The sequence below is a fragment of the Mustela nivalis genome, assembly GCF_964662115.1.
Source record: "Mustela nivalis genome assembly, chromosome: 1".
Lineage (NCBI taxonomy): Eukaryota > Metazoa > Chordata > Mammalia > Carnivora > Mustelidae > Mustela > Mustela nivalis.
The window spans coordinates 89,865,485-89,881,000 of NC_139020.1; the positions used below are offsets into that span (position 1 = coordinate 89,865,485).

Consider the following 15,516-nt stretch of genomic DNA (forward strand, 5'->3'; position numbering starts at 1 on the left):
AGCAACATTTCAAAGAGAGGTTGCCTTGTGGCCAGTGGGAGTAATGCCACATAATGGGCTGGAAAGATGACAATCCATCCCTGGGCCCTGGCTCTGCCCCAAGGAGTAATTCAATTAAATATGTTTGAGCTTCACTCTCCTTCTGTGTAACTGGAAAATAAAAATGTCTACCCCGCCTACATTCCAGGCTGGTGAGAGGATCAAATAGCAGCATACCTATAGACGTGCTTTGTAAAATCTTACCACACTTGAAAGATGATAAATTTGTATTCATCATTTTTACCTCCACTGATTTCTAGAAAGAGTTTTAGCTCAGCTACAATGAAGGAACAGAGGCAGTTGAACCATTAAAGTAAAGATAAAAGAACACGAGTCATATAATAAAAAAAGCAGATAATTGTTTCAGGAAAATCTGTGTTAAGAATAGTGGTACCAATTGAAAATTAAGTTTCAATCTTCTGGCAGTTAAGGCAAAACACAAAACACTGGGGTGTCTGGGTGGCTCAGTTGGTTAAGCGACTGCCTTCAGTTTAGGTCATGATCCCAGAGTCCCAGGATAGAGCCCCACATCAGGCTCCCAGCTCCGCAGGGAGCCCGCTTCTCCCTCTGACTTTCTCCTCTCTCACAGTCTCTCTCTCTCTCTCTCTCTCAAATATATAAATAAAGTATCTTAAAAAACACATACAAAACATTATTAGGTGCATGAGGCTCCTTCATCTATGAAATGAAATATGTTGGTTTATTAGGCAAGAGAGAACTTGCCCTACCATTAAATGCTGAGGATTGTGAATGAGACTGTTTTCTGGGCAGACACCTGTGCACACTTTCAGTTGCCCTTGCAGTCAGAATGCGAGCCGGGCACATGGCAACTTTCCCCATGTGCTCCTTCATGCTCTCCCTCCTCATACTAGCTTGATGCATGACAATCATAGAAGGTGGGAGAGGGAAGGACCCTGGGCACCTGAATCCTTACTTGGAGCTGCCCACCAATTAAAAAGATCTACTTTCTACTTTATATGAGCAAGAAATAAACCTCTATCATGTATGAGCTTTTTTTTTTTTTTTACACAGTTTGCACAACTGATAAAAATAAAGATTTTCTAATTTGGGACTTTATTGGCTAATATATAGAGTTTTTAACTATTGGTTTTACCTTTAAAAAAATTTTAAATGATCTTCATGGGCTGTGTCATATTTTATCAGAGGCAAGCAAAATCTAATGGTTCTAAGGGAATAAAACAATGATGGGAGATTTTATTTGTATTGGGATGTTAATGCCTGGAATAGAAAAGAAAGAAGAGACAAGAATACTTTTGGAACACAAGACATGTCCAGGAAGGTCTATCTGTTTAGGGACCTTAGTAAAGATACAATGAGCATTGAGAAAGCTGAGATAAGGCTAGTGCTTAATGCACTGAGAGGAATCTGGACAGTTTAGAAAGACAAATAAATTAGGGAAAGGAAGAGAATAGCTAAATCTGATTTTCCATATTCCCTTAGAGTCTGCGCTACCTGACAGGATCTCAGAACCCTCAGCTTTTTGAGCAAGGAAGCATCATTCATGGGCTCTGCTGTGGAATCTGTCTATAGGCAGATTCTTGGGAATTTTATAAAGACAATCAAACATGAGGATATCATAAACTGTGGAGTTCATCATTTTATTACATCTCAAACACAGTTTTCAGAACTACAGAAGTGCCTCCTGAACTTCTCTAGGCTTTTCAGACTAAGTTAGCTTAAGTGTGTTGAGCGGATTCCATTCACTCCCACGACAGGTTTGTTCTGAAAACTTCCCTGAACACTGCTGGGGACTTCCTGTTCGGACTTTTGCTCTGCCTCTCTCAATGTTTTGGACCTTCCTATTTGGGGCATAAATAGCTCCCCTTTTGCATGTGATTTAAATTTCATTTCTAGCTATTTAAGCTAAAGATTTAGTAGGGCTTGGACAAGTGGCAGCAGGGAGTAGACAGATAGGACCAGTCCCAGGCTCTGGACCCAACCTTGGCCAGAAAGATTTTTTAGGAGAGGATATACAGACACGGTTGCTGTTGGAAATAGGTCAGGACCCAATCCAGTAAGTGTAGCGGCATAGACATCTATAGTCCTAGGCCCAACAGGCAGCAAGCCATCCAGGACCAAAGAACAGAAAGTCCTGGCATGCACAGCTCAACAGTGGAGAATTCAAGAAAAGAAATGCTCAGAAACCTACATAGCCAGACTCTCAGAAGAAACTCAATATATAATAGACCCCAATGGGGTCTTTCCAAAATTCCATTTCCCTCGGGCCAGAATTTCTACCTATAAGCATTCTTCTAACATCATCAAACCACAGCCATCTTTCTTTACATGATAGCTAGTTTTTGAAGTATCTAAGAAAATGTAAAATATGGTTGACATCAAAATAATATGAATGTCCAGAGACTATGTCATTTCTGTAAGCATTGCAAGTGCGACAGGAAAGTCTGAGTAACAACCATTTTACAATTCTAAGAATAATACAAGTTTCATTGCCTTCAAGTTGATATATGGCTTTCTGGACACCATCACTTGAAAGAAAATAAAATCCACAAATTACTTTTCTGGTACTTCTATCCAGGTAATTTCTTTGTTCCAAAGATAAGGATTAATTTAAAACAAAGATGTAAAAATTTAAAAAATTAAAAAATAAAGATGAGGATGAACACATCAATTAAAAGCTTTTGAATGCTAATAAAATAAGAAGTAGGAGACAGAAAAATGAACGCTTTGCACTTTTCTAAGTGAATTTGTCTTTGCAACTCATTGCTTCCACTTCCTCACACACCTAAAAGGAATGCAGAAGCACAGATGTGTTATTCAAAGTTTAATTTCTTTTAGGAAATGTGTGAGTTAGAATCAAGAGAATGTTAGAGGCCATGTGGTTTAACCTCTACTCACTGAATATATAATACCTACGCTAACTGAGCACTTTCTCTGTGTCAAGCATTCTTCCAAGTATTCCAGGTACTATCTTTACCACAAACTCATTATTCCTACATTAGAAATAATGAGGCCCCAAAAGCTTGAGTGATTGGCGCATAGACACACTGTAAGAGGCAAAACTGGGATTTAAATCCAAGAAATCTGATTTCTAGAGCTTAAATAGTAAGTGATTCTGAGTCATTTATACCATCCTAAGATAAATGTAAGCATTCCTTGCTTTCTTCCTTAATGTTAGCACTAAGATTTATAGCTATGTGTATTTCATTTGGAAACATATATGAAACATTCAGTACACAATTCAAAGACCCAACTTCCCATTTTTCAGTTAAGGATATGGGCCTTATCTGACAATTCTTCAGTCCCAAGTAAGCAATCCGGGTACCAAAAACAAGATAAGAGATAAAGGAATCAAGTGCCAGAATCTAGACATTTCCAAGAGCTTGTCTTTAGCGATCGGAGTACAGATCACTGCCTTTAGAGTCTGTGTTGCAAGACAGCATCTGAGGGCGATTTTTCCAACAATCTACACCTGTGCCCGTGGGCCTGACGTTCATGACAGATGGACTGAACTCCACTGAAAACATCTCGTGTATCATTCTCCTCAAGGCTCCATGCTGGGCTTGGAAATCATATTGTCTCAAGGGCCTCTTAGTTCTGGTCACACATTTGCCATTAGATTATTCCATTCTGTGTCTGTTGAGTCTCTTAAAAACATGGACAGACTTCATTTTCTCTGCAAAAAATGTCTGCAAAGCTCAATGCCTTTTTTAAGAACTGTCACTAGATTTTCTAGGTTCACGCAAGTTCCAAATTGCAATCTATTCTCCCACTGTAATACCTGCTTTTCCAACTGGTACTTTCAAAATACATGATCCAGTCTTCGAAACATTTAAAGTAAACAACAACACCCCCCCCCAAAAAAAAGTAACAACTCAGATTGATTATCCCGTCTCATCGGGTTCTCTCATCGGGTTCATTCCAGGTTGATCAGTGGTTTGAAGAGAACATCCACCCCCACCTTCCGCAGCAGGTTCACTCTCTAACATATCGACTTTTTAATGTCGACTCTCCTAATGGGCCCTAGAATTCAGATTCTTTGCGTTCTTAGCAGAACAAACTGCCACATTTCTGTTCATCCCAGAGTCAAAGCTGTCATAGTCTGCTGTTACGTTTCTCTGAATGTCCTCAAGCTGTCAAAATGTTTGCTATGTCTACCAAAATACGCCAAATTCATTTGGGGCATTGGACATGAACAGCACCAAAATTTCGCAGATAAATGGGGTTGGATGAATAGGAGATATGGGACAATTAAAATGAGAAAAGTGTAGGGCAGAGCATGTTTTTGCTACTAAATATGACAGATTATATTATAAAGAATTGATTGACATAAGTGGGATATTAATTTAACATTACAGGTAAAATCTAATTTGTTATGCGGAACAGGACATGGCAGACTTTTTCAGTAGTTAGCAACTTTTTCAGGGAGAGATAAAGATTAAAATTTATGCCAATAACGACCAATATAATTGTTCCATCTCATCATGCTTTATTAATTTCAAGGTGGTATTCCAAAATATTGAATGTCTGCTTCTGATTAATATGGATACTCCCAAGCACCCCCCAGAGGATCTTAGGAAGACGTCCGGAGAACATATTTTAGCAAACATAATGAAGTAGAAAGAATGGAGGCTCATGTCCACCCAAATTCTGCAGCACGAAGGAGCACTTCTTCCTATTCGCATGAGAAACTAAAAATCATTTCGATGTATACTGTTCACTATGCATAGCTGCAGAATTCCAGATTAATTAAGATACAGAGAAGAGAGATTTTCATGTAGAGTTAAAATTCCTAAGGCCTGTTTTACAGAGAGCATTAAAAGGATAACTTTAAACTCTGTTTTGATGGGCATTGCCCCAATATTTACCCAAAAAAGTGGGAGGCTGGTCCCTAGCACGGGATCTTGGGCCAATAAACTGCCAAAATTAGTTCAGAAAAGGAGCTGAGTCACTAGGAGTGAAGCCCGGGAGAATGTTTGCAACCTGCCTATGTGCATTTCCAGAGTTCTCTTTGGATGCTCTGTGTAAGAACAGTTGTCCTGGGAGTCACCTGGGAGATCAGGCGTTACCCGCTCACAGCCTTACTTCCAGGTTTCCAAAACCGTTGTGACCCCTAAGAAAACTTTTGTCCAAGAAATAATCCTTCCTTGATGGCAATGATACTCAACAACAGTGACTGCAAACTAAATCATATTATTTGGCCCAAAGAACTGAAGTTACTCTGTTAACTAGAGTTACTCCAGTGCTAAATGCAAGCCTGACTGATTCTTTTCAATTCCCTCTTTGAACCATTGAATAAATCAACAATTTTAAGAGAAACACCTGTTTCACCCCAGTCTTCATAAACAATTCAAACTGTCCAGGAGGGCCGCCTGGGTGGCTGGGTGGGTTAAGCGGCTGCCTTCGGCGCAGGTCATGAACTCGGGGTTCTGGGATCGAGCCCCACATTCTGGTTCCTTGCTGGGGTGGAGAGCCTGCTTCTCCCTCTACCCCTGCCTGGTGCTCCCTTCCTTGGGCTCTCCATCACTCAGTCAAATGAATAAATAAAATCTTAAAAACAAACTCTCCAGTAAAGAAGATTAAGGCTTACCTCAAAGGCATTCTGTATTTTGTGAAAGTCATCCACACTGAGCTGGTTTTCAAGCAGAGAGGGGCAGGGATCTTCATCTGTGGTGGCCCCTCCCGCTCTTCCCAGGCTCTCTGACCCAGGCTGGGGCCCCTTGTTCAACACAAGTGCATTCTGGTAACTCATAATGGCTTCACCTCTTTTCAGCGGCCTTCAACTACTTCGACACTTTTTTCCCCTTCAACAGGTGCCTTTGAAAAGAAACCCAATTTAGCAACATAATTTCAAAAATGAAAGCACATTTCAAGGCCGACAATGAAGAGACAAAATGTTCAAGCCCAGAGGTAAGGAATAAAAGCCCTCAACCCCCACCCTTTTTTAATTCCACAGTTTACTTTCCAAATCTACAGCCAAATCTTTTTAAAACCCCCCTCCTTATATTCTGCTTAATCTGGCTTCATTAAAAATGAGTAAATCTTCCCCCATGTTTATACCAAATGACACAGAACACAGCTTCTAAATCTCATTTCAAATGCATTAGAAAAGCAACTTCTTCAAAATCTCTTTGGCTAACCTTGCTTCTGTTGACATGTTGGGGTTTTAAACTCTATTTTCTTGTATGACACAGGTGCAAGGCTTCTGTCCCAGCAAAGGGCTTGCCTCTAAGGCCACCTTCACAGCAACGAGGCATTGTTTTCATCTGTTCCTGCTGCCTTTGTATGTTTCCTGGCAACCAAAGTGAAGCCAACTAAAACTTTCCTTCACCACTCCCCCACCCCGACTAATTACTGACCTGAAGGTCTGAATATGTGATGTGCATATGGGACTTTTTCTAAAAGGATAATTCAGCCCACTCACTTTTAATTAAACTTCATGGCTATATTATTTAAAGACAAGTTTTATAAATACATTTTCTCTGAAGCATGTTCTATATTGTGAAATAATAGGGTTCGTCAAAAGAAAAGAGAAAGACATTCTGGAATTATATGTTTTTCGCGTAGGAAATATTTTATTCTTAATTATAAGAATCTGTTCCTTTACTTTCTCTTTGTCTTAGTTTCTATGTATCTAAAATGGAAATGTTGTTCAATTCATGCATATAAAGGGAAGACCCACAGCATAACATGATATACTTCGTAATAAAACCACTTATAGTACCATCACTAGCTCAGCAAATACTAATGAAAGGGAAGGAAAAAAAGAGAAAAGTTAACTCTTTTTTAGTATTTACCATGTGCTAGGCACTACACTAAGCACTTTGCATTTATTTTCTTGTTAAGCTTTACAACAACCCTGGAAAGCAGACAAGGTCACTGTCTCCGCTTTACCAATGAAGAGGCAAAGAAAATGCCAGAAGCCACGGAGTTAATAAGTTATGGAATATGGCTCCAGAGCTTCAGAGACAGCTCTAGGGATGGGAGCTCTCTCTGTACCTTAGGTTCATCTCTGTAAAACTGAAAAGCTGTCACTCAGTATTTTCTGAGGTCTCTTCCAGCCCCATCATTCTACGATAGATATTCTAGCTGGTATTCACATGATCCTTGGTGATGCACACAGTACATTCCCTAGAACACAGAGAAGGAAGCAACCTCCAGGCATTCCTGTACCAGCTGAAAGAAAGAAACAATGAAAGGAAGGAAGGAAGGAAGGGAGGGAGGAAAAGAGGGAGAAAGAAATGTCATTCACACATCCATTTAATTTATCCATCTCTCTGCCCATGGTTCATTCCAAAAACCATTTATTGACTGTCTGTCATGTCCTGAATTAGACCCGTGCCCGTGCCTGAGGGGTTTATAGGCCTGTGGGAGCAATAACCTGACTAGATCATCTTTCACACCAATCCCAACCTCTTGCTGTCTACAGCGCTGTGTTGAGAAGGATTCTGAAGTCATAGGAAATGAGTGGTGACCTTGCAGATTTGTAACACAGGCACAGAAAGCCAAAGGGGGACATGTTTATCACAAATTTGCCTTTCCTGATTTAGAGCTTCATGTAAGTTAGGAAAATGTTTTGAAGCCCTAATATTATAAATTCCCCTAAGTTATCTCACATAGGAACGAAATAGGTCTTTCTTCCAACCTAATTAGAAAATTAGTAATAGTTTAGAGCAGTTGGATCAGTCCCATACATGTTTGTAAAATATTTTATAGCGATATTCTGGAGAGTTGGGCTTGGTTCAGGAAGAGACACTAATGAGGGAAGGCTGAGGAAATAGAAAAACCATTTTCTGAAGCTGTACCGGGAGAGGTAGGTATCCCACTGCCTAACGACGCCAAATTCTCTTAATTATCCTAAGACAGTCAAAATGCCTGGCCTACTTAGCTTCCATAAAGATGCAGCTCTAAACGTTTTCATTAGTCAAAACAGGAAAGTATAATGAGCAGCTAATAAATTACCGCAGAAGTTAATCAATTGACACAGTTTTCTTTATGTAAAATTACAGCGTTAGAAATAATTCTTGATCATAAAGTCTTAAATGGCTTTAACCTTTTTTGTAACTGTGCGGTTAATTTTCGGGTTAAACTTCCACAGCACTGTAAAATCCATAACTAGCCTCTTGACTCTGATGAAATTTACCCTCCTGTTTGCCATGAGTCAGTTATGGTTGTGTAAAATCCTGCCACATGGCCAATCCAATACCGGGTTCTATGGGGCAGTGTGCAGTGATGAAGACAGTCTGTGCTCTCGAGAGGTGGATGGTTTCATCAGAGAGAAGGCTGGCCAACTAGGGGACCCTCGCTCCCTTCCCTGTAGGAACCCGCAGACACTCAGCGCCCAGTGGAGTGCTGCCTCATGGAAGAGAGCAGACCAAGCTCTTGGATCCGCTGGCCCGTGCTTCCTTTGGAACCTTGGCACTGAATCAGTCTCCCTGCTGAACACGCTTCCCTTGGTGTCCTTTTCAGAATTCCCCAGTCCACCCCATGATTTATACCCACTTGGGTAAATGTGGGCCCTGTCTTTGCTCCAATTCCCCTTTTTTTGCTTGCCCTCCCCTTACACTGAAGCTGAATCTTCCTGACATTCTTCATCTTTGCCTAGAATTCTCCCTCCAGTTCCTCGCTGTAACAGAAAGCAGCTTTCCCTTGCCAACCCAGTTTTCTACCTAACCCTCCCAAGGCAAGGTTGTCCCAGCCCCTGTTCTTCGGGGATAGAAAAAGGGGGTCCCCCGGTATCCTTGCTTCTTGAACCCTTGCCTTCCCAATATGGCCCCAGGGACCAAACATGCCCCAGCTCAGTTTAAACACAAGCCCCTGCCAGAGCCTGAGGGAAAGAACTAGGCTTGCCTTGGGCAACTTTTAAGCTCTCTATAAATATTAGCTTCTTTCCTTCCTTGTCCCTGATCCTCCCAGTTTGAATTAATTACTCCTTCCACTCTGCAACCACAGCATTTTGTTTATACTTTAAGCACAGCACTTTTTCTTTCTGCTTTGCCGTATAATTATCTGCCTGTGCATCTCTGTCTGCTACTACATTAACTCTCTAAGAACAAGGATGATACCACACTAAGGCTCTAGACTTGCCTTGCCCTCACAGAGCTTTGCATAAACCACACAACGCTACGGTCCTGTGTGCACATTTATAAAATGGGTTGGACAGAAAGTTAACTTCACCAATAGCTTTGAGTTTTCGGGGAAGGGTCCTGACAATAGGTAGCACTGAATCAGAAACACAGACAGGATTTCATGAAAAATAAAATGAATGAGGGAAACGAAATTTAAGATCGGGTCCTCAAAGCACTTAGAGAAACCATTTAAGCACTTTTGAAACAGAGCCTTTTTTATACATGCAGTTTCTATGTAAGATGGAAATGTGTGGGGTCCTCATTCTGGCCTAAACACTGGTCTGGACACCAGAAAAGCAATGATGAATGAGACACGCCCACCTTTGCTCAGAGACACAAATAACAGTAAATTTTGGTTTTAAATTAATCCTATCTTTTGAGAAAGCAGAACTTTGATTAATCTTAAACAACATAATGTTTGCCTTTTTTGATCTGCCGAACAATGTCCAAAGTAACAAAACTATATTTTCATAACAGCACTTCTCAGACCGTTCAAGTGTTTGAACACTGAGAATTCACAAAATAATGATATATCCTAAAATAACTAAATATATAATTCTGTAATACATTGCCTATCATATACTTTAGTTCTGGTAGAAGCAAGCAGTGGCAGCCAAATGTAAAAATATGTGGAAGTGGAATGGTAAAATTAATTCTAATTATTTACATGTATTTCTACCATTTGAAAACATGCCTTCTACCACTGTGATTTTCTTGTATCAGTAGGCACATAGGATGCAATAAATTAGATATTAAAAATCACTGCTTAAATATATTCTCAAGTTCAAGGGGCACCCGCATGGCTGAGTCTATTAAGTATTTGCCTTTGGCTCAGGTCATGATCCCAGGGTCCTAGGATTGAGGCTGCCCCACTCCCTGTGTAGGACTTCCTGCTCAGTGAGGAGCCTGCTTCTCCCTCTGCCCTTCCCCAATTCGTGCATTTCCTCTCTCTCCTCTCTCTCTCCCCATCTCTCTCTCGCTATCTCAAATAAACAAATAAAATCTTTAAAAAATATATATTCTCAAGTTCAATCTTTTTATGCAAATTCTGGTGGAAGTTCCCAACAGATAATCACTTTTGAACACCTCTTTGCTTTAATAAATCCTTCTCCTTGAAATTCCATGTCTGTGCCCAAAGTACCTATGGGCTGGTTGACAATGGATGGGCCTGTCATTGGGGAGCCACTTTCTGGACAATTACTCTAGACCAGGTCACCAAATTCCTTTGTCACCTCTCTGAGAGGACACTGTAGTTTATTCTACTAGGAGTTTCAGAACAGTTTGTCAAAGTCACCTTGATATCGAACACTTGCATCCGTGTATAGAACCACTAAAACATGGTCATAAAATCTTTGCATGAAAAGAGTTACTGGAAATCCAGTAGACATTTATTGATTTTTCTCCTTGAAGAAAGACAGAAAGCAGGTAGGTTGAAAATGAAAAATTATTGCATTCCAAAGACTATTAGGCACTTTCAAAAACATTATTTTATTTAAACTTCATGCTATCCCTGCAAGATACTTAATATTTTCCCAATCTTTTTTAACAATGATGAAACTAGACAAGATTAAGTGTCTTGCCTAAACTTACATAACTTGTAAATTGGATTATCTAATAATGCCATGATACTGTCTGTGCTAAGACTTTACACGAATGATTTCATTTAATTTACTCTGATATCCTATGATGTGGGAACTATTGTGATCATCACTTTATAGATGAAGAAGCTGAGACTTCATCTTTAGATGATTAAATAACTTCTCTAAGATCACCCAGCAAAGAAGTAGCAAAGCTGGAACTGAAAACCCAGATCCTTTTATGTGTAAAACCCTATGCAGAGCGATCTGGTAAACACCAGGGTAAATTCAACTCCAGTTTGGAAGCTGAGATGTGTAAAAAATGAGGAAACAGAAAGCATGCACTAGGAATGAAGTCAAAGGAATTTGAGTTTGGAGTCAGAGTATCAGGGTCAGGTCTTGGTTCTCTCATTTTCAGACCCTATAATCCCGGGCCAAACTGAGTAATGACTCAAAGATAGCAATATTGTTTATTGTAGAATTCTTTTAAGGTTAAAATGAAATAATTTGGGGCAACTGGGTGGCTCAGTCGCTAAGCATCTTCAACATCTGCCTTCAATTCAGGTCATGATCACGGGGTCCTGGGATAGAGTCTCACATTGGGCTCCCCACTCTGCAGGAAAACTGCTTCTCCCTCTCCCACTCCCTTTGCTTGTGTTCGCTCTCTCACTGTATCTCTGTCAAATAAATAAATAAATAAAATCTTTAAAAAATGAGATAATATGGCCAAAGTTGTATATAAACTATAAAAACATTAGGCACATGAATTAGCTTTACTATTAGTACACAGTCAAGGGAAGGCAAATTTCCTGCAAACTCCAGGTAGGAGGGATTGGAATATTGTTAACTGTAAACAGAATGAAGCAAAATTATCCACCTTATGATATTTTGTATTTAAGTTGAGATTCTATAATCAGTTTCATTGCTTCTAAGAAGTTCTTTACATCTAAATTCATCCCAGGGAGACCAACTACCCATCAATTTTTTTTAAGATTAATTATTAAATGCAATTAGTGTATGTGTCTGTGTGTTTCTTTTTTTATCACTTTGAAAAAAATTTTTCTGCCTTAGGATTGCTAATGGCAATAAATCAAAGTTTGCTCTAAGAAGACCAGATCTGTTTGGCACAGTCGAATCTATTTTTAATAATAACAGATATAACTTTTTCCCATAACCAAAGCAGTATAATAATTGTGTCATAATATGATCTTAGACAATTTGAGGGCCCAAATCCCAAGAATTAGATGTTTTATTTATAAAACATTTAGAACTTTTTTCTAGAAGGTAAGTAGATTTTTATTCAATATGAACTCTCTGAATGGCTTAGCCTCAGGGAAGATACTACATATACATATACATGTACAGGTACATGTACATAAACACATACACCTACATGTACATGTACATATATACATGTATATACAATGGAGACAGAAACAGAGATTGAGAGAGGAGACACATACGCGTGTGAGACCAGGAGCTTCTCATACAAGTTGCCTCACAAGGCAGAACCACAGGCATCCATAGTGCTTTGGGTGAATTTTGGAGATGAAAATATCTCCAAGAGGTATACAATACAATAGGACAAGAGCTCCAAGGTCAGCATCAGAAAACCTGGATTTTCATGCAGTCCTTGCCCAGATCCATGTAACTCTGGACATTTATCTTTTGGGGGCTTCTGTTTCTACAGTCCTAAGTGTCCTACAAAGTTCCTACATGTCCATTTCAAACACTTGCTTTGAGGTTCAGATGAGATGTGGAAATGCAAGAAAAACAGTTTATGTATATAAATGTATGCTGTTACCATGCTTCTTATTATTAAACTAGTATAAAATGTAAATACAATCATTATAATAATATACTATTGAGCACCTAGCACAGCTAGCTTGCTTGGTACATAGTAAACACCAAATAAATATTTATTGAATGAATCTTTTAATTAAAAGGAGCCCAAAGAAAAAGGAATGAATTGGCATTTAATATATTTTTTTAATCTGTTTTATACATTCTTTTTTCCCGGGCCAATCCTCCACTGATCACAACAACAAAAACTCTAAAAAATCCAGGGTACTGTGAAAAATGCTGCCACTTCACCTTTGTTTACGCTAAGAAATTCTGTCTAGGAAAGCAAAAGAAGAAAGGCAATAAAAAGGAATTCAAAACTTATAAAAAGCAAAGTTCTGAGACAAACTGTACTTTAAAAGATTGAAAGCTGGGATCCCAAGAGAGAACATTGCCTCAATAAATATTTCCCACAGAACACGGTGCTCCCAAGCATGGTTCTCTGATGAAGAGCCCTAAAGACCAGTGGGCTCTGCTTCTCCGTGGCAGGAGCAGCAATAGTCAAATTAATATCAGAAGTACACTCCTAAATCAAGTTGTTGCAAGTGTACTCACAGAGAAGCCATCTTACAAAATGCAGATGGAGTTTTGCAATCATTGCCTAGACCAAATGCTGTCAGAGAAAATGGATCTTAATTAACTCAACATATTTTGATTTTGTAATTTTCAAGATTAATTTTTGCCGATGTCTGAAAAACATGAGGTCCCTTAAAGAAAAGCGTTAAAAATACACTCACGAATGAGGCAGGGAGTTACACATGGGTTGAGCAGATGGTAGGAGTGCTGATTATGTGTGTTCACGGCCACCTCAGGGGTGTGTGTGTGTATGTGTGTGTGTGCCTGTGTACACATGTGTGTGCGTGTGTGACTCAGGGCACTTAGCCCAGGAAGATTTCATCCATCCCCCTACTGAGAAAATGCAACAGTGGTAATGATCTAGCACATAAATTTACCAAGCAGGATGCTACATGTAGGGAAGTCAGTCAGGTCTCAAGGGAAAAGTGATGCAAATTTATACCAATAATCAGCTGTGTGATACTCTCCTTGGGGAGACATGTGAACGTCTCTGGTTTCAGAATCTTCACCAGTAAAATTATAAGATTAGATCAAAAGATCTGTAAAAGTCCCTTCCAGTGCCCAGTTTTAAAAAGGGGGGAGGGAAAAGTATAAGAATGCTATGGGCTTCCGAGGAAAAGAAAAGATGCTATATCCTAGGTAATATAGTACATTCACACTAGCAGCAAGTACTTTTTTAAAATATATGATGACCATGTAATCATATGGATCAACTAATGAATCCATCAGTCAAGCATTTCTACACCTCTCTGACCCTGAACCCTGCACTACCAGTTTTTCTTATTGAATCACAGGTGGATATTTTTGTACTTGATAATGGCAATGGATTCTCTGAAAAGAATACAATTTAAATGTAGTTGTTTATTGACCTGGCCATTCGCTTTCATGCATTGACACTATGTGCTAAGCATAGCATTCAGCACTGCTAATATAAAGTGGCAAAGACAGACCTACTCTCCTGAAGCTTATGGTCTAGTAGTATGAGACAGATCAGTCAGTAAGGGATTATTATACAGTGCTATACTCAACAATAGCGATCATGTATATTATATAACAACTATACACACACACACATATGTAGATATTACAGCACTATTCTTGTAGTTAGTGTAGTTTTAAAATTTTTTCAAGCTGAAAGTTAAGAGTGACAATTTCAGAAGTGGAGCTCAAGCAGGTGAAGCACCATAGCTGGCCAGCTGAGTTTATGAGGAAGGCCTCCCTCAGGGAAGCCACTGGCTGTGGGGTCAGTTCAGCTTTTACATGTAGGAGTCACAGAACACCTCTCCTCTCCACTCGGGTGTCCATGATAGTGCCCCTTCTCCAAGAGTGCCTGCCTCTTGTAATACTGCTTGTTTCTCAGAGTCCCGGTTATTTGGTATCGTCATTTGCAACAGTGAGATATAGGTGCTGCAACCATTTCCTTGGTCAGGTTCTCATTTTCCTTTGTTCAGGTATCCATAAACTTACAATTCCCAGAGTTAATGTGGCAAGGGCAAGTTTACATAAGATCAAATGCCAAAACATTTCTGAGGCTCAAAAAGGCTCCTCAAGGAGCCATTTGACATCCTTCTTCCAGCTGTCTTGCAAGCAGCCTGGGTTTCCTATCCAGCATCTCTCTCCTGCCTCTGTCTTGCTCATAGAACCCCCAATACATACAGAAGAACGTCGTGCCCAACACCAGGAGAGACAATCTGACTTTCCAGATTCCCTTACAGGCAGGAATGACAATGACACCATTCTAGACAATGAAACTGTACGTGGAATACTATTGGAGCCCTGGAAAGCCTTACGCTTTATATAAAACAGGAAAGGTACTCCCTCTTCTCTTTCTCCTGTCCTGAATGTTGACATGATGACTGGAATGGCTAAGGGAAAAACTATAAAAATCTCAGAAAATCAATACTTGAGCCACTTAACCAACATCAGCAACTGTGTTGTTCAAGATTTATTGTTACAGTAAAGAAAAAAAGGGTGGAGGACTTGGGCGGCTCAGTCAGTTAAGGGTCTGTCTTCTGCCCAGGTCATGATCCCAGGGTCCTGGGATGGAGCCCAGCATCAGGCTCCCCGCTCAGTGGAGAGTCTGCTCCACCTCTCCCTACTCCCAGCTTGTGCTCTCTCTCGCTTTCTCTTAAATAAATAAAATCGTAAAACAAACAAAAAAACAACAAAAACCCTATTTATTTAAACATTACTTAGAGTTCTGTTCCTGTAACTTAATACATTCCTAACAGATATAAACAACTAGGAAGATAACATTTGTCTTGTTAGAAAATACTAGAGAATATGCAAGGTTAGAAGCAATAATAAGGGGAGTGTTTGACTCGTTTGGAGCCAGATTTTTTGAGGATTAGCTAAGTGACATGTCCAATTAAGAA

At 39.6% G+C, this 15,516-nt stretch overlaps 1 protein-coding gene and 1 long non-coding RNA gene across 7 annotated transcripts in view; one reads left to right on the forward strand and one right to left on the reverse strand.

Moving 5' to 3' along the window:
* Positions 1-6,254, reverse strand: part of WDR49 (WD repeat domain 49) — a gene marked incomplete at its 5' end in the record, with an annotated part of 130,671 nt that extends 124,417 nt beyond the window's left edge. For 4 of the 6 annotated variants that reach the window (XR_014314317.1, XM_082741128.1, XM_082741127.1 and 1 more), the window contains 2 exons: positions 5,609-5,835; positions 6,159-6,254. Coding sequence is in view for 5 of the 6 variants with exons in the window: in XM_082741128.1 (XP_082597254.1) it covers positions 5,609-5,770 (162 nt within the window). Of the gene's footprint in view, positions 1-5,608; positions 5,836-6,158 lie in introns of those variants that run through there. The other 2 variants (XM_082741129.1, XM_082741126.1) reach the window with 2 other exon arrangements.
* LOC309869738 overlaps positions 5,730-15,516 on the forward strand; it is a 36,871-nt gene continuing 27,084 nt past the window's right edge. The window contains exons 1-2 of the long non-coding RNA XR_014314337.1: positions 5,730-5,928; positions 6,865-6,956. This is a non-coding gene — a long non-coding RNA (uncharacterized lncRNA). The remainder of the gene's footprint in view (positions 5,929-6,864; positions 6,957-15,516) is intronic.